This window comes from Lathyrus oleraceus, chromosome 7 (genome assembly GCF_024323335.1).
Source record: "Lathyrus oleraceus cultivar Zhongwan6 chromosome 7, CAAS_Psat_ZW6_1.0, whole genome shotgun sequence".
Lineage (NCBI taxonomy): Eukaryota > Viridiplantae > Streptophyta > Magnoliopsida > Fabales > Fabaceae > Lathyrus > Lathyrus oleraceus.
The window spans coordinates 97,705,144-97,724,515 of NC_066585.1; the positions used below are offsets into that span (position 1 = coordinate 97,705,144).

The window sequence follows — 19,372 nt, forward strand, 5'->3', positions numbered from 1 at the left end:
AGCACGAACTAGTCGAAATAGTTGTAGGTAGTTTAGACTATTCTATCAGGAAAAAGTTAGACACACAATATCTTAGGGATATGGCATAATTTGTTGATAGAGTTCGACAGATCGATTGCTTGAAAGCTGAAAAAGCCAAAACTGGTAGATACCATAAGAAAGAGAAAGTGTCTTATGTAGCAGCTGACGAATACTCTTATGACGATGAAGAACTTGTCGATGAAAGTGAGGTCAACGTGGCTGAGCTCAAGCCAGGACCTCCTTACATGTGTAAATTGTTGAAACCATCAAACGGGAAAAGTCACGTCAAAACGGAGAAAACAGATAAATGTGTTGCTAAAACTTACACTTTCGATGTGTCTAAATGTGACGAGATATTCGATTTGTTAGTTAAATATGGTAAAATTATTATTCCTTAAGGTTTAAAAGATCCCCCTTTAGAGCAAAAAAAGAAAAAGGAATTCTGTAAGTTTCATAATTTTCTTGGTCATAAAACATCTCAAATGTGTTCTTTTCAGGGATTTGGTGCAGAAAGCTTTGAAGAAGGGCAGGCTTCAATTTGGCGAAAGGCCAAAGATGCAAGTAGGCAAAGATCCTTTGAAGTTCGAAGAAGCCTTATATTTTAAGTCATTCGAATGCATGATGGTTGAGACTACTGATGGTCTCAACGAGTCCTTGGCTGCTAAATCTTTTGAATGCATGATGGTTGAAACTACTAATGGTTTCGACAAAAAGATTGAAGACAAATTAGAGCAATTTTATCCTCAAGTTGGAGAAGACTTGACTGATTTCCAGGAGAAATTCAGAGTGAGTGGGTCGAAGGCGGTGATATTTCCAAGGTGCAATGTTGTTTTCGATGAGAAAGCCGCTGAAAAGTATGAAGCTGACAAGAAGAGGACATTGGAAGAGGAAAAGCCCAACATCCCAAGGTTTGTGTTCGACAAGAGTGGGGAACCTCGTTGAAATGAAGAGTACAGAAGGAAATCCCAGCATCCTCGACAAAAGACCTTTCGTCCTTCTTCGAATATTCCATAAGAGAAGTGGGTGGAACCCTTAAATCAGAAGGGGGGGGGGGGGGTAAAGGCCAAAGTGGAAAATGATTGATCTGGAGAAAGAAGCAAAGACTTTAGAGAAGAGGGTCGAACCCAGAGGTTATGTGGTTTCCCCTAATTAGAAAGGAAAAAACCCTATGACAAGAACAGAATGGAGGCGTTATCAGAGAAATAAGAAACCTGGGAAAGAGGCTTCGACTTCACAGTTGAAACTTGTCGAAACCTCTGGACAGAAAAGACAATATCCAAAAGGAATGTGGGTTGAAAAAGGGAAAATCGTGGGGAACCAGCCAATGGCTATAACCATTGACTCTTCAGGAGAGAAAGGAATAATATCAACCGAAAGCATAAAATGCACATCTCTGGTCGAGGATAAGAAGGAACCTGAATATTCTCCTCAGTCGGATAAGGAAGAACCTGAGTATTCCCCATAGTCTAATGAAGAATACAATCTGTCACCAGATAATGATATGTATGATGATAATAACGATGATAGTTATGGTGAAGATTCTGTCATCAACTGTAGCATTGTAACGGTATTGCCTGTCAAATATGATATAGTGTCGGAAGTCTCTGAAGCAGACGAGGATTTCATATCAGAGAAAAATGTTGAAGACAAACCATTATGCTACTATGTTATGAACAGTGGCGTCGTGGAGGAACAAAAGGCTATGTTCGAAAATCCTAGTCCATGAATGATGTATCCTTTGAAACCATTGTTCATAAGGGAAAAGGTTGACGAAGTAGCAGTGAATAAAGTGTTCATGGATGGAGGAGCAGTTGTCAACTTAATGCCTCATACTTTGTTTAAGAAAATGGGAAAATGTGGTGTTGATCTCCGACAACACAACATGGTTTTATCTAATTATGAAGGAAAAACTAGTAACATTCTTGGGGTTATCCAAGTCGAACTAGTTGTTGGTACAACCACACGACCGACGTTTTTCATGGTGATAAACACTAAAGCAAATTTCAACTTGCTCTTTAGGGAACAGTGCCATTAACCTTACACCAAAGGTTGATTATTTGGAGGAAAGATGGCATTGTTGAGAATATCGAAGTTGGTCAGAGTTATTACAAGATCAACGAAGCCAAGGGCGCGAAGAAATCCCTTGACCAACATTTGGCGAATATCACACCTTGTGATGATGAATCAGGATTCTACACTTCTGTCAAAATAGGTCGTGTCCTGAATCTAGATCCTGATTATGGATTTATCTGGGATGCCAAAGAGGCAATGAAGCCTAAAATGGTAAATCCACCTACGGGGTGGCCTGCAGTCGATAAAGAGGACCACTGAGTCAGAAAGTTTGGCTCGACTTTTGGCCTATTTGCCTGAGAACAAAATAAAATCAACACTAGAAGCTGAGAAACTACAAAATTTGGCTATCAAATCCAAAGTCGAAGAATGTGAAGATGGCCAACAAGGCCAAACAACAGCTTCAGAAACCCGGAGGCTAGATTGCATTTATGACAATGAGCCTTTGGGGTTTGAAAAAGAACCATTAAATGAGTTGCAGAGAATGCAAGCGCAAGACCCACTTGAGTAGATAGATCTAGGAGATGGGGTCATAAAAAGACCAACTTATATAAGCACTAAAGTTGGGTCGAAGATAAAGGCTAAACTTATCGAATTATTAAAAGAGTTCATAGATTATTTTTCCTAGGACTATGGCGAAATGCCTGGCCTAAATCAAAGTGTAATAGAACATCGATTGCCTATTCAGCCAGGAAAACGGCCAGTAAAGCAGCATCCTCGATGGTTTTCTCTAGAATTCACATTGAAGATTAAGCAGAAGATCGAGAGACTGCTCAAAAGCCGGTTCATCAGAACTGCAAGGCACGTTGAATGGTTAGCCAACATAGTACCTGTTATCAAGAAAAATGGAACACTTAGAATTTGTATAGACTTAAAATACTTAAACAATGCAACTCCAAAAGATAAGTATTCGATGCCAATGGCAGAAATGCTAGTCGATTCAGCTGCAGGTTTCGAATACTTGAGTATGCTTGATGGTTACTCTGGCTATAATCAGATTCTTATAGTAGAAGATGATGTTCCCAAGACGGTGTTTTGATGCCTTTAAGCTTTGGGAACATACAAATGGGTTATAATGTCGTTTGGTTTAAAAAATTCCAGAGCAACCTATCAAAGAGCCATGAATGCCATATTCCATGATTTTATTGAAAAATTTACGCAGGTATACATTGATGATATTGTGATAAAGTCTTCATCTGAAAATGGTCATTTGGACCATCTTCGACGCTCATTTGAGAGGATGAGAAAATATGAATTAAAAATGAATTCACTAAAATGTGCTTTTGGTGTACATGCAGGAGACTTCTTGGGTTTCGTGGTGCACAAAAAAGCATCGAGATCAACCAAAACAAAACAAAAGCAATTTTGGATCTCAAGCCTCATTCGACAAAGAAGCAACTCCAATCTTTATTAGGAAAGATAAACTTCTTCAGAATATTTATATCAAATCTAAGTGGCAGGGCGAAGGTTTTCTCGACATTGCTCAACATCAAGAAGGAAAGTGATTTTCACTGGGAACGAGAGTAACACGAGGCTTTCAACGTTATCAAAGAGTACCTCACAAAGCCTCCATTTTTATTGCCACCTAGTATGAATAAGAATATGAGGTTATATATTATTGTGTCGGATACGACCATAGGAAGTATGTTAGCACAAGAGGATGATAGTCGTGTCGAAAGACCCATCTATTACCTCAGTCGAATTTTAGTAGATGTTGAAACTAGGTACAATATGATTGAAAATTTGTGCATATGCTTGTACTTCTCATGTATGAAATTAAAGCAATATATAAAACCAGTTGATGTTTATGTTTTGTCTTATTTCGATGTTATTAAACATATGTTATCTAAACCTATTCTACATAGTCGAATTGGAAAATTGGCACTAGCATTAACTGAATTTTCTTTAACATATATTCCTTTAAGGTTTATGAAAGGCCAAATAGTGGCTGATTTTATTGTAGACCACACAATAGCCGAACCATCACTAATCATGGTCGATACGAACCCATGGAGGTTATACTTCGACAGGTCAAGTCACAAGAACGAAACATGTGTTGGGATCTTAATATTATCCCCATAAGGAATTCCTAAGAAGTTCAGATGTAAAGTCGACGGAAACTATTCCAATAATGAAGCAGAATACGAAGCCCTGATTATTGGCCTCAAAATCTTGAGGGGTTTAGGAGCCAAGAAGGTCGAGATAAAGGGTGATTCTGAGCTAGTGATCAAACAAACCTCACGAGAATATAAGTGCATTAAAGAAAACCTTTTTATGTATTTCGCAATGGCGAAACACCTATTAAAGTGCTTCGAGGTTGTCAGCATCACACATGTTCCTAGAATAGAGAATCAAGAAGCTAACGATTTAGCACAAATTGCATCTGGGTATAAAAGTGTCGAAAGATAGGCTCAAGGAATTTATTGAGGTGAAAGAAAAGATGGTGTCAAACGTCTCGTTGTCACCCAAAATGGAAATCCCAAAAACTGGGGGGCAGATGTCTTAAGTCAAAATTTTGAAATTTTTGAAATTTTTGAAAGACATGAAGTTTTTGCCATTGACAACTTGTCACAGTCAGATTGGAGAAAACCAATCGTATAGTACTTAGAAAATCCAATCAAAAACACTGACAGGAAAATCAAGTATAGAGTGTTAAGCTATGTATATCTGGGAAATGAGTTATTGAAAAAGACTCGAGAAGGAGTGTTGCTCAAGTGTCTTGGGGATACGGAAGCATACTTGGTAATGTCTAAGGTACACAATGGAATATGTAGAGCTCACCAAGCTGGCCATAAAATGAAATGGTTATCATTTCGACATGGTGTTTACTGGCCAAGTGTGTTAAAAGACTGTATTGACTTTGCCAAAGGGTGTCAAGAATGTCAGATACATGCAAGCATTCAACATGTGCCAGTCAGCGAGTTGCATGCAATCATCAAGCCCTGGCCCTTTCGAGGTTAGGCAATAGATGTCATCGGTGAGATTCAACCAACCTCGTTGAAACAACAAAAATTTATCCATATAGGTATAAACTATTTCACAAAATGGATAGAAGTTATCCCTTTGATAAAGGTGGATCAAGAGCTTATGATCGAATTCATTCAAAAACACATTGTGTATAGGTTTGGAATTCCTTAAACCATTACTACAGATCAAGGTTCAGTTTTCGTTGGTCAAAAGATGCAAGAGTTTGCTGCTGAAACATGATTCAAGTTGGTTACTTCCACACCTTACTACACCTAAGCAAATGGCCAAGTCAAGGTAACCGATAAAGTGATAATTGGGTTAATCAAAAAACATGTTTCCAAGAAACCTAAGAATTGCATAAAACATTAGATCAAATTTTATGGGCTTGTCGATCATCCCCAAAGGAGGAAACCAATTCACATTTTCATTTGACATTTAGGCATGATGTCGTGTTGCCAGCAGAAATCTGTTTACAATCACTTAGGGTGCAGCGGAAAAACGACATTCCCTCGGAACAATATTGGAGACTGATGTTCGATGAAATGATAAATTTAGATGAAGAAAGGTTGGATGTACTAGACATGTTGTTATGACAAAAAGCGTGTGTGGCCAAAGCGTACAATAAAAAGGTTAAGATAAAAACCTTTGCAATAAATGATTACATTTGGAAGGTGATCTTACTTATGGATTAAAGAGATCGAACTTTAGGAAAATGGTCACCAAATCGGGAGGGACCATTTCAAGTAATCCAAACGTTTATGAATAATTCCTATGAAATTCAAGAGTTGGGTATTGATTGACGAATCTTAAGGGTAAATGGGAAATATTTGAAAAAATATAAACCTATACTCCAAGAGATTCAAATCAAAAGGTAATAAAACTTGTCATTAATTATCAAAGCCAAAATGGAAAAGCCAAGATGGAATACAAAACCTCTAAGCGGAGTTACATTGTCTCGACAGAGAAATACATTAAGCAGGAAATTTAGACTTAAAGTATTCAAAAAGGGTCTTCTCATGATCAATCCTGTTGTCCAGGAGGTCCCTCTTCTCCTGCAGTTGGCCAATCCTTTCTTTAAGTTCAAGAGCCTTCTCATCATTTGCAATTCCCTTGAGAATCTCCTGACCGACAAGGTCTTGAGCTGGAAGAGTTCCAGTTGAGTTCAAGGAATCTTTTTGTTCCTCGACTTCAGCAATTTTCTTGGTAAGTTCAGCTATCTGAGACTGATAGTCTGAGATTTGATGATCGAAGGCTTGCTGCTTATTGAAATGTTCTTGCTTTTTGGCCTCAAAGTCATTGAGCTTCCTCTCACAAATTTCATTGAAGTCTCATTCTAGTCTCATCTCATTGAGTTTCATTTTAATTTGGAAGTAAGAGTGCCGACGAAGAGTGAGGTCTTTGACAAGTTGAGTCAAGAAGGCTTCAAATTCAATCAGGTACTTAGTCATAGGAGCAGGAAGCTTGTGTCGAGAAATCTTGTCAAGCAGCTTGATGATATCGACCCCTAAGGCCTCTTCCTCTGTGACGATGGCCAAAATTTCACGCTCAAACAAATAGGTTTTCAGCGGTTGGAGTTTGAGAATGACTGAAGCATCCATTCATGGAATAGGCATGGCAGTCGAGCTAGAGGGTTGAACATCAGTCGACGCTTGGTGAAGCTTCTACAGCCTTCTCAAAGTCTTTGTTGGATTCTGCTGCTTCATAGATAGAATCTACTATAGAGTAAGAGTACTATGGGAACTTTGGTCTTGCACAAGGGGGCACTTTTTTCAGAGGCTAGGGGATTTGATTTTCCTTCGCCAGTCAGATTGCTGGTAGCAGACGAAAGGGTTTCACCACCAATAGCGGTTGTATTACCTAGGCCAACAATGATTGAAGGATCCTGAATTTGATGTATGTCAGGATTTTGATTATCTTCAGTCGACGTGTCGTGAAACTCATCATTTATTTGGGGAGTCAAAAGGGTGGCAATCTCAGCTGGATTCTCAGTTTCAACCCTTACGTTGCTGTTAGCGTCAACAAGAGTCGAATCAACCATTCTTCCATACAAAAAGAAGTTAGGATCAATGTCGAGGAATAATTCACGAGTTTATGAAACAAGAATGTTCAAATACCTCGGGAGCTACATGTTTTGGGGAAGTTGGAGTTGTTTCTTCTTGACCAATGGGTTCAAAGATCTTAGTAAGATCGTTAGGGACATATATCTTTGTAGTCGAAGAAATAGTTTTCGAAGATGGTTTCTTGGATGGAATTTTCTTTTTCTTTCTTTCTTACCAGAGTAGACGGAGTAGATGGTGGAGCCTTCACGGTAGGAAAAATGTGAGAGTGGATGCTGCCATCAGAAGCCTCATTTTCAACAGAAGGCACTTCTTCAAAAACCTAAGTCACGAGAAACGTAAGAGGTTTATCAAATCAAAACATCATGAAACACTAAGACGTGAAATACCCGTGGTGTCGATGTTGCAGATGCTTTTTGTTTTTTAGGGGGTTTGTTTGGGGATGGCGCAACAACTAGAGCTCGCTTTCGACCCTAGAAAAACAAATACAGAGAAGTTTAGTGGGGTTTGCTTCTTAAATAAAGGAAAGACAAGGGATCAATAACTACCTTCTTTGGTTGGTCCTCATCGACATCTATAATTTGGATGTTCTCGACGGAAGCGTCAGTATTCGGCTGTGAAGCCGGTGTTTCTCCAACAAGGGAAGAAAAAGCATTGATAAAATTTTGGAGGAAGAGTGCACTAGGGAAATACTTATGTTGGTATTCAGACCACCACTTGTCGAAGTCCTTGGTGGTTAGGAAGAATTGGTGAAATTTGAAAATGGGGAACTCGAGGTGCTAAGTCGATTTTTGAAATTTGCGGCAAGCTTTGTAACGTTCAAAGTTTAGTTGACGACCAGCCCACACAATATCAGTTGAATGAGACACTAAAGATTTTGGCAGCATCTGGCTCAGGCCAAACTATTGAGCCACCAAGTTGGGTTGATAGTTCATAAATCTACACCCCTTCGACCCAGTCTCTATCCTAAAGGACATAATTCTGGGAGTCAGAAATTCCCTCCACAACGTTCAACAGCGCTGCAGCTTGGGGAGAGTCACGAGGAAAAGGGTTTTTGAACCATGTTGGACCAAAGTTTCGATCCACAAAAGGGGTCATGCATGGAACGAAAGATGTTCGTTAGGGGTCTCCTGACAGGTCATTAAGGCAAGTCTTATGCCTTCGATAGGTCGATCCTGGTTTAAACGCATCATTCGCGCCGACATAGGATAACCCAATTGGTGCTCGAAAATGGCATTTAGCTAGTGTTACAGAAACCACATGGGGCCATACGAATTTGAGGCCTTAGAAGTAGAGTGGAGAAGCTTTAGCTTCAGTGTCACGAGCTCTAGAGAGTGGTAAAGAGATGCTAGCAGAAGCTTGCCCAAAGAAACTTGTCGACCTTCATGAATTTGGATCGCCAGGATTATATTGCTCTTAGCTATATTCAGAGAGCCATGACAAAACAAATAATATGAGAGCAAGAGAGTTAGGAAAGCAATGTGTTCCTCGTCGGATACTTCAGATGAGTATTGATCATAGTAATCTTCAATGTAATTATGAAAACTTGCACGATTGAAGGCAAAAATGTTTTTCGTCGGAAGAGTTGGGTCGAAGGTTTTGCCCAGGGGTGAGAAACCAGTGATGGTTGCCACGTCGAAAAGGGTATATGTAAACATACCACAAGGGAGTTGAAATGTGTTAGTCGAACCTTACCAGAAGTACATCGAAGCAAGAACATACATAGGTTGATTCGATGGACGTTCCTCGAAATTTGGATGGCGTCAAAGATGTCAGTCATTTTCTATTGTTCCTGACAATTGTTTTGGACTTTGTTGATTCATACCACATACTCTTTGTTACCAGGAGTGGGCATCGACCTAAAAACCTTGGCCTTTAGGTCCATGAACTTCAGGTCGATGGAACCATTCTTCTCAAAGTTTGGTGGAACAGGTGGAGTAAAGCAAGGAAAGTATGATTGAATATTTTTCGGTTGCGTTTTTGTATCTGGATATGACCTGTGGAAAGCGAGGAGTTTATCAATAACAACAAAGGGAATGAGAATTTGACGTTGCCAAATATTTACTACAATTCTTCAGTAGATACTGGTTGAGGAATGGGTTTTAGATCTTCTTCTTCAGAAAGTTTGAAAGCAATGAGGTTGTTACTAGTGTTTTAGGTGACTGCATCCATAGGGTTAGTAGAAGAGGCCATTGCAACGAAATAAAGTAAGGAAATGAGGAAAGTATTATTGTTCTGAAAGTTGTAGAAAAATATGCGCAAACAGAGAAGAAGGAAAACAAAAAATGTGAAAGAATGGTATTTGTAAGCAAAAGTTGAGGCCAACCAAGTGACAATCGAGGGTAAAAAACGGTCCAGTTTCTATTATAGTGGAAAGTTAGTAAAGGTGGTTGAAAACCCACGACCTAGGGATTAGCTGCAAATGATGACATTTCCCCTTGGAAATCATGGCGTGGAAAGGTGTCATCATTGCGCATGATGTCAGCAACGATTAAACACTCAATCGAAATTGGGAAAGACAAAACGCCAACTTTATCAGTCGAAACTAGCCTTTTAGGGGGGAAATTTGTTAGTCAGCAAATTTTGACTATGCAAACGAAGAAAATCGAAGCAAGAAGTATGAAATCATAAAACAAAGCGTCGAGAAATGTTGAACATGGTCGAAGGGGTGGAGCACAAGCCAAGTCGAAACAGGTCCGACAAATAGAAAATGTGCAGTTCGAAGTCGAAGCAAAGGATAGTTTACGCGGGTATGATTTTAAAATAGCAAGAACGTGGGAAGTTATAAAGGAAGTGGGCAGACATGTGTCAAGCTATTAATCATCAAGAGCGAAGTAGCAGTTAATTTTATTTCCTATTTAAGCAAAGTTCATTGTTAGTTTCAAAGGTCGCATTTTGTAACATTATAGAGGAAAAACACTCAAAGTATCAAGCGTTTAGAGAAAAGAGTTCATTCCTACAAAATGTATGCTTGCGTCCACATTTACCTTCAAGCAATTTAAATTACCAAGTCTTTTTATCTGCTTTTTCATTTACGACTTATCTTGTTTTCTCGTTCATATATTTTAATTGCACCTTTTACAAGCATTTCTTGTCTACCGTTTTTTAATCCAAACATTTAAACAAACCATCTCATAAAACTTAATACTTAGTCTAGGATTTTGTAGCCGGTCCTGCAAGTAAATCTCAATAGGAGGCTAGAGATTGTTCGCGCAAAAACCACGTGCGAACAGGCAACAACAATGTACAAAGATCTTTGGGGGAGCAACATCCTTGTCAGCTGGAGGAAAATCTTCTTCAAGAATCATGCTAGGCCAAGAGCTAGATTCAACCTGTGATTGACTATGCATGGAAGATTGCCAACTAAAGATAGATGGCAAAAGATTGTGGTGACAACCGATGGTAACTGCAATTTCTGTCAGCAGAAGGAAACAACAAACCATCTGTTTTTTATTGCAGCTGAAAGACATTAGGACTAAGATGCTTCATTAGAATGGCTACATTAGAGATGGTTCCACTTGGGATAATGAGGCTAACTTGTTGATCAGCGAATTGAAAAAAAATGTTGGCGAAGAGAGATTTTAAAGATGAATGTTGCTGAAACTATATACCATACTTGGCATGCTAGAAATGATATGGTATTTGGGAAGAAAACCTTGGATCCTGATATCATCCACAACATAAGTCAAATTTTATCATGAGAAGTATCCTCCATAGAAACCTTAGGAACCATGTGAACAAGGACACTCTTTGTATAGAATAGTTTTAGTTGCTTTGTTGCTTTAGTTGCGTCATAGAGTAGTTTTGATCGGCTTATATCTTTATATATATATATATATATATATATATATATATATATATATATATATATTAATGAGATATTATAACTTATATATATATATATATATATATATATATATATATATATATATATATATAAGTTATAATATCTCATTAATATATGACATAAGGTTGGTGAAATTGCTTATGTATAGTGTCTAAAAACTCAAAATAATTTTTTTGAAAGAACTTTAAAATTGCTCTTAGTATATAATATATCAGTTTCCAAATACTCCCTCTATTTTAAAATAATTATGATTTAAGACTACTTCATGTCAAATTTATTAATTCTTTTTAGTTGACATTTATTTTAAATCGAAGAGAGTATGAAATTATTATAAGACTATTATGATTCATCTCAAAATTTTGAGGTGTAATTTAATTTGTCATCAAATTTTAAATGAAATTATTTAATGGTTAACTCTAACTTGTGTCCTACTGTTAAGAATTAAATGAAGAATATTTTTTTTGAAATTTATATATTATCTTTATCAAAAGTTTATTTTATTATTTTTTTAATATAAATTTTTTATTTATGGATTTTTAACATATTTTTTTAGGGCATAAATTAACGTTGCCCTTATTTAATTAATTAATTAACGAGATTTAAACTTTGCATTTTTTTCACCAATTTCACGAAGAATGAGAAATAGTTTTTCTTCCTTATTAACATTATTTAATTTATATTTATACCAAAAATATAACATAGTCACAAATATTTTTATTAAAATAAGGATTTAATGATGATGCATAAAATTCTTTTATACTATCATCCAATCAAAATATACTATTTTATCAAATTAATTTAAAATTTTCAATCTAATTTAACTGGGAATATAAGATTGTTATTGATTAATAATATAAAATTAAATTTAAAATATTATTACATGACCTTTTTCTCTTAAAATAAACCGCGTATTAAACAAATCAATAATCTTACAAAATAAATCAAATAACACATATACGTTGTCAACAAAATCCTACTCTCATATATATTTTTTGAATAAGCAAAAAAATAATTATTAAGGAGTAGAAGGTGTACTATTCTTACCATTCATCAATCACTTTAAATACCATTGAGGCATGCTAAAGAATTACTACACAAAAAAACAAAGAAAAAGAATTACTACACCAATAAAAAAAGTATTAATCCCTACGCAGCCTACGAACCAATTCCAAGAAAAATAAATAATATGATCCAACGTTTGTGACACATTTGGTAAATCTCCCCTAAAACATAATATTATTTCTTAATCGCCAAATGCTCCCGGTAATCGCCATCCAAATTAAATACCTAACTTTACATTTGATATCGCCTTTTACCAAAGATCCAAATGCATTGAAATGTTGCCATATCTCCTCAACATATATAGTCCACTTGCAACTATTTGAAAATGCTACTCCACACTTTATTTGTAAAATTACAAGTAAAGAAAAGGTGGTTGATGTCCTCTACCTCCATTAAACAAAAAGCACAAGCTAATTCATGATGATTATCAATGATTCCTTTGTTTGCCAAAGCCCCTCTTGTTGTTAGTCTTGCTGATAACAACTGGCAACCAAAAATACTCACCTTTGAAAGTGCATCATTCTTCCATAACTTATGAATAGCTTGTTGAAGAGTATCATCATCAATAGCATGTATAACGGTCCACGATTGAAGGAAACAATACATTAAATTTACCCTGTACGAGCTTGACTTTTCAAGGAGTGGTGGCATCTCATTGATCCAGGATACGTCGAGTTGGGCGCAGATGCAGTGGAGGATGATGCGGAGAAGAAGGCAAGAGCAGATCTGAAACTAAAAGATCTGAAAGTCAAAAATTATCTATTTGCAGCCATAGATAAGAGCATTCTGAAGACAATCCTGCAGAAAGACACATCTGCACAACTGTGGGAATCGATGAGAAGGAAATATCAAGGAAGTAAGAGGGTGCAAAGAGCCCAATTGCAAGCTCTCAGAAGAGAATTTGAAATTCTGGAAATGAAAGAAGGAGAAACCATCGTCGAATATTTTTCCAGAGTAATGACGGTGGCAAACAACATGCGCAACAATGGAGAGGCAATGCAAGACATTCAAATTGTGGAGAAAATTCTGCGGACTCTCACCGAGAGGTTTAATTACATAGTTGTCTCGATAGAGGAATCAAATGACATAAATTGCCTCTCAGTCGATGAACTTCAAAGTTCACTCATTGTCCATGAACAAAAGTTCCGAAGAAGGATCAATGAAGAAGAGCAGGTGCTTAACGTGACTCAAGAGGAGAGAAGCGGAAGAGGAAGAGGCAGAAACACGTTTGGAGGATATCGAGGACGGGGTCGAGGGAGACCATCACCAGCTTACAAAGCAGCAATAGAGTGCTTCAAGTGTCACAAAAAGGGACACTTCTAGTACGAATGTCCAGATTGGGAAAGAAGGGCCAACTTTGCTAAATTAGAGCATGAAGATGAGCTGTTACTCATGGCATACGTTGAAGAAAAGAAAGCGACAAGAGAAGAAATATGGTTCTTGGACTCTGGATGTAGCAATCACATGAGTGGAAATAAGGAGTAGTTTACAGACTTGAATGAGGGCTTCAAGCAAACAGTGAAATTGGGAAATGACAGCCGTATTGCAGTGACGGGAATAGGAAGTGTGCGGTTATGTGTAAATGGCATCGTTCAGGTAATTACCAATGTTTATTATATTCCTGAACTAAAGAATAATTTGTTAAGTATTGGGCAGTTACAAGAAAATGGGCTCACTGTATTGATTCAAAATAGCACCTGCAAGGTGTTTCATCCTAGTAGAGGACTAATCATGCATTCAGATATGAGTGGAAATAGAATGTTCTATTTCTTGGCAAAGATGGTGTCAACTCTACCTAAATGTATGCAAGTTCAGGCTGATGATGAATCACGACTATGGCATTCACGGTTTGGACATCTCAACTACAAGGGACTCAGAACTCTTGCATATCGAGGAATGGTTGAAGGGTTGCCTACTGTGAAAACTCCACAGAAGTTGTGCACACATTGTCTCGTAGGGAAGCAACACCGAGATCCCATTCCTAAAAGAAATCTCTGGAGAGCAACACACAAATTGCAGCTTGTTCACTCAGACATTTGTGGTACTGTTAGCCCAATTTCCAACAGCAATAAGAGGTATATCCTAAGTTTTATTGATGACTTTACACGTAAAACTTGGATATATTTTTTGAATCAGAAATCATAAGCATTGGAGGCTTTCAAAGGATTCAAAACATGGGCTGAAAAGGAGGCTGGAACAAGCATCAAGTGTTTAAGAACGGATAAAGGAGGCGAGTATAACACAAAGGAGTTTACAGACTTTTGCAGCACTCATGGGATCACTCGACAACTAACGGCAGCATACACTCCCCAACAAAATGGTGTTGCCGAACGGAAGAACCGGACGGTCATGAATATGGTGCGCTCCATGTTGTCTGAGAAACAAATGCCGAAGGAATTCTGGGCTGAAGCGGCAAATTGGTCGATTCACATTCTTAATAGATGTCCAACAACAGCTCTTGAAAACATGACTCCACAAGAAGCATGGACTGGCCGCAAACCAAGAGTGGATCACTTTCGAATATTCGGATGTCTTGCTCATGTACATGTTCCAGATCAGAAACGAATAAAGCTAGATGACAAAAGTAAAGCACACATTTTTCTTGGTATGAGCAAGGAGTCCAAAGCATACAAACTCTTTGATCCTATTACCAAGAAAATAACAATCAGCAGAGATGTAAAATTTGAGGAAAATGAATGTTGGAAGTGGGAACAAAGCAAAGAAGAAGTGCAATCAGAGGTACTGGACTGGGAAGATAAAAATTCAGATGCTAACAAAGAGTTAGAGTTAGAAGAAGACTCTGATTCTAACAACACAAGTAACCCAATCTCACAAACAGGAGGAAACTCCTCCACAACCTCATCAGGTGGAAGCGAACCAAACTCGCCTAAAGGTAGATCTCGAAGAGCTCCTACATGGATGTTAGAATACACAACCGGAGAAGGACTTTCAGAGGAGGAAGAAGAAGCAATGATGATGATAACAGAAGATCCAGTCACATACAATAAAGCTGCGAAAGAGGAAAAATGGAGAGATGCGATGGCTAAAGAGATTGATTCGATAGAGAAAAATGGCACGTGGGAACTCACAACCTTGCCGAGTGGAGTCAAAGCTATTGGAGTTAAATGGGTTTTTAAAACCAAGCTTAACGAGCATGGTAATGTAGTGAAGCATAAAGCTAGGTTGGTGGCCAAAGGATATGCGCAACAATATGGGATTGACTACACAGAGGTGTTTGCTCCGGTGGCTCGTCTTGATACAATAAGACTTATCCTGGAAACTGTAGCTCAAAACAAATGGGAAGTATACCAGTTAGATGTCAAGAGTGCATTCCTTCAAGGAGAACTTAAGGAAGTGGTGTATGTACAACAACCTACTGGCTTTGAGAAGAAGGGAGAAGAAGAAAAGGTATATAAGCTAAATAAAGCTTTATATGGACTAAAACAGGCTCCGTGAGCTTGGTACAGTCGCATAGAATCCTACTTCGTTCGAGAGGGCTTCAAAAGGTGTGCTTCCGAACATACGCTCTTTACAAAAGAAAAGGAGGGAGGTAAAATCCTAATTGTCAGTCTTTACGTTGATGACTTGATTTATACCGGGAATAATAACAGTATTTGTGAGGAATTTAAGATGTCAATGATGCATGAATTTGACATGTCTGATTTGGGAAAGATGAGCTATTTCCTTGGCATGGAAATTATACAGAATTCAAAGGGAATATTCATGTGTCAAAGAAAGTATGCGAGAGAAGTTTTGGCAAGGTTTGGCATGTCTGATAGCAAACCAGTTGGAAATCCTATTGTGCCAGGAACAAGGCTTTCCAAGGATGAGAAGGGAACCAAGATCGATTCAACCATGTTCAAGCAAGTTGTTGGAAGCTTGATGTACTTGACAGCAACAAGACCAGACATTATGTTTGGTGTGAGTTTGATTAGCAGATATATGTCATCTCCAACTGAGGAGCATTGGTGTGCAGCAAAGAGGATATTAAGATACATCAATGGCACAATTGAAATGAGAATTCTTTACAAAGGAGAAAGCATCACAGAATTGGTGGCATACACGGATAGCGACTTTGCAGGAGATCTTAATGACAGGAAAAGTACTTCTGGTTTTGTATTTCTTCTTGCAGGAGGTGCTGTTTCTTGGGCATCAAAGAAACAGCCGGTGGTTACATTATCTACCACCGAAGCTGAGTACATTGCCGCGACTTCTTGTGTATGTCAATACATTTGGCTTACGAGGTTACTCGAAAAACTTGGGCATAAAGGAGAAGAAGGCAGCATAATGTACTGTGATAACAGTTCAACAATACAATTGTCAAAGCATTCTGTGTTCCATGGCAAGAGTAAACACATAGATGTGAAGTTTCATTTTTTGAGAGACTTGGTGAATGAAGGAACTGTGAAATTGAAGTACTGTAATACGCAGAAGCAAATTGCAGATATTATGACAAAGCCATTGAAGAAAGAACAATTTATCAAGCTACGAGAGATGTTGGGGCTGATGTCTGCAATAGAAGTAAGCTGATTTATCTACTGTATTCAACTTAAAGGAGGGATTGATGGACTTATTCTTGATGGACCTATTCTTCAGGAAAATTAGTTTTAATTAATAGTTGCTATTTTCTCTTAGTTTAGTCAATAAAGAAACCTATTATTCAGGTCCTTATAATTCTGTTGTTAGTGGGCAACGTTACTTTTCATTTTGTAAAGGCTATTTAAGCCAAGCTTTTCTTTGAATAATAAAACTAGTGATTTCATCTCTCAGCAAATATTGAATTTGTATTTTAGTGTGTGAACACAAGTTTTAAATAGGTCCATCAAGAATAAGTCCATCATATATATATATATATATATATATATATAATATATATATATATATATATATATATATATATATATATATATATATATAAAAAGTTACAATATCTCATTAATATATGACGTAAGGTTGGCGAAATTGCTTATGTATAGTGTCTAAAAACTCAAAATAATTTTTTTGAAAGAACTTTAAAATTGCTCGTAGTGTATAATGTATCAGTTTCCAAATACTCCCTCTATTTTAAAATAATTATGATTTAAGACTACTTCATGTCAAATTTATAAATTCCTTTTTTAGTTGACATTTATTTTAAATCGAAGAGAGTATGAAATTAGTATAAGACTATTATGATTCAGCTCAAAATTTTGAGGTGTAATTTAATTTGTCATCAAATTTCAAATGAAATTATTTAATGGTTAACTCTAACTTGTGTCCTAATGTTAAGAATTAAATGAAGAATTTTTTTTTTTTGAAATTTGTATATTATCTTTATCAAAAATTTATTTTATTATTTTTTCTAATATAAATTTTTTATTTATGGATTTTTAACATATTCTTTTAGGACGCAAATTAACATTACCCTTACTTAATTAATTAATTAACGAGATTTAAACTTTACATTTTTTTCACCAATTTCACAAAGAATGGGAAATAGTTTTTCTTCCTTATTAACAGTATTTAATTTATATTTATTATCAAAAATATAACATAGTCACAAATATTTTTATTAAAATAAGGATTCAATGATGATGCATAGAATTTTTTTTATACCATCATCCAATCAAAATATACTATTTTATCAAATTAATTTAAAATTTTCAATCTAATTTAACTGGGGATATAAGATCGTATTGATTAACAAGATAAAATTAAATTTAAAATATTATTACATGACCTTTTTCTCTTAAAATAAACCGCGTATTAAACAAATCAATAATTTTACAAAATAAATCAAATAACACATATACGTTGTCAACAAAATCTTAGGTGTACTATCCTTACCATTCATGAATCACTTTAAATACCATTAAGGCATGCTAAAGAATTACTACAAAAAAAACAAAGAAAAAGAATTACTACACCAATAAAAAAAAGTATTAATCCCTACACAGCCTACGAACCAATTCCAAGAAAAATAAATAATGTGATCAAACGTTTGTGACACATTTGGTAAATCTCCCCTAAAACATAAATTATTTCTTAATCGCCAAATGCTCCCAGTACTCGCCATCCAAATTAAATACCTAACTTTACATTTGATATCGCCTTTTACCAAAGATCCAAATGCATTGAAATGTTGCCATATCTCCTCAACATATATAGTCCACTTGCAACTATTTGAAAATGCTACTCCACACTTTATTTGTAAAATTACAAGTAAAGAAAAGGTGGTTGATGTCCTCTACCTCCATTAAACAAAAAGCACAAGCTAATTCATGATGATTATCAATGATTCCTTTGTTTGCCAAAGCCCCTCTTGTTGGTAGTCTTGCTAATAACAACTGGCAACCAAAAATACTCACCTTTGAAAGTGCATCATTCTTCCATAACTTATGAATAGCTTGTTGAAGAGTATCATCATCAATAGCATGTATAACGGTCCACGATTGAAGGAAACAATACATTAAATTTACCCTGTACGAGCCTGACTTTTCTAGTATCCACTTCCTCATATCCTTTCTCTCCGAACTCGGTTTGTCATTTGTCAGTAACAGTAGCAGATCCGTCTCTACTACGACTTCTGGTGTCGACAAAAATTTGTCAAGTTGCACTCTCATACCTAATACAGCTGCAAGTGCACCGTTGTCGCAAAGTAATATAGTAGATATCAAATTATAAAGATCAATGATTTAAGTACCGAATTCTTATCCTATCGGTGTATATCTAAAAAAAATAAAAGAATAAGAATTTTAGTAAACAACTTAAAAGAAAAACAACAATTAAATAAAAATAGTTTAACAGAAAAATCACTTAAATCTCAAATTGGAGCAAACAGGATCTAGGATTACCGTTCATATATCTAACACAATCACATGATCCTTATTACATCTATTAGAAGAACTTTGCATAAATTATAGAAAATAGATAAAATTGGACATTATCTGCCATCGCTAGTGCATTTTCCTTATCGACGACGAATAATATGTCGGCTTTCGCATCGTCCAAATTATTCTTCGACAAATCATTACTTTTGCATAGTTATATGTTTTCTCAAATTCGTCCAGGCGCTTTCGTTGCTCTAGATTAGATTGTTTAAAAATTTGCGCTCCGATATCAACACATATCCTTTCAGACTACAATCGCTACCTGAGAATCACTTACTTTTGTAACGAAGTTGGAATGCATGAGCTCATGCTCGGGGGGCTTATGTACATCCTAGATAATTAGTTTACCAACCGAGGTATGAGATCGACGAAACCTACTCGTCCACCCGAGGTCTTTAAAACCGAATTGGAATAACAACCGAGTAGGGTGGGGTCATTAGGCCGGATAGTCATGCTACCATTTACAAGTTGGAATCCAG

At 36.6% G+C, this 19,372-nt stretch overlaps 1 protein-coding gene across 1 annotated transcript; it reads left to right on the plus strand.

The window, feature by feature from the left end:
- The first annotated feature begins 1,750 nt into the window (after positions 1-1,750).
- LOC127102219 (uncharacterized) lies at positions 1,751-3,130 on the plus strand. The gene is made up of 3 exons (XM_051039621.1): positions 1,751-1,948; positions 2,041-2,304; positions 2,720-3,130. Exons 1-3 carry the CDS (start codon positions 1,751-1,753, stop codon positions 3,128-3,130), a joined length of 873 nt encoding a protein of 290 aa, XP_050895578.1.
- The last annotated feature ends 16,242 nt before the right edge of the window (positions 3,131-19,372 follow it).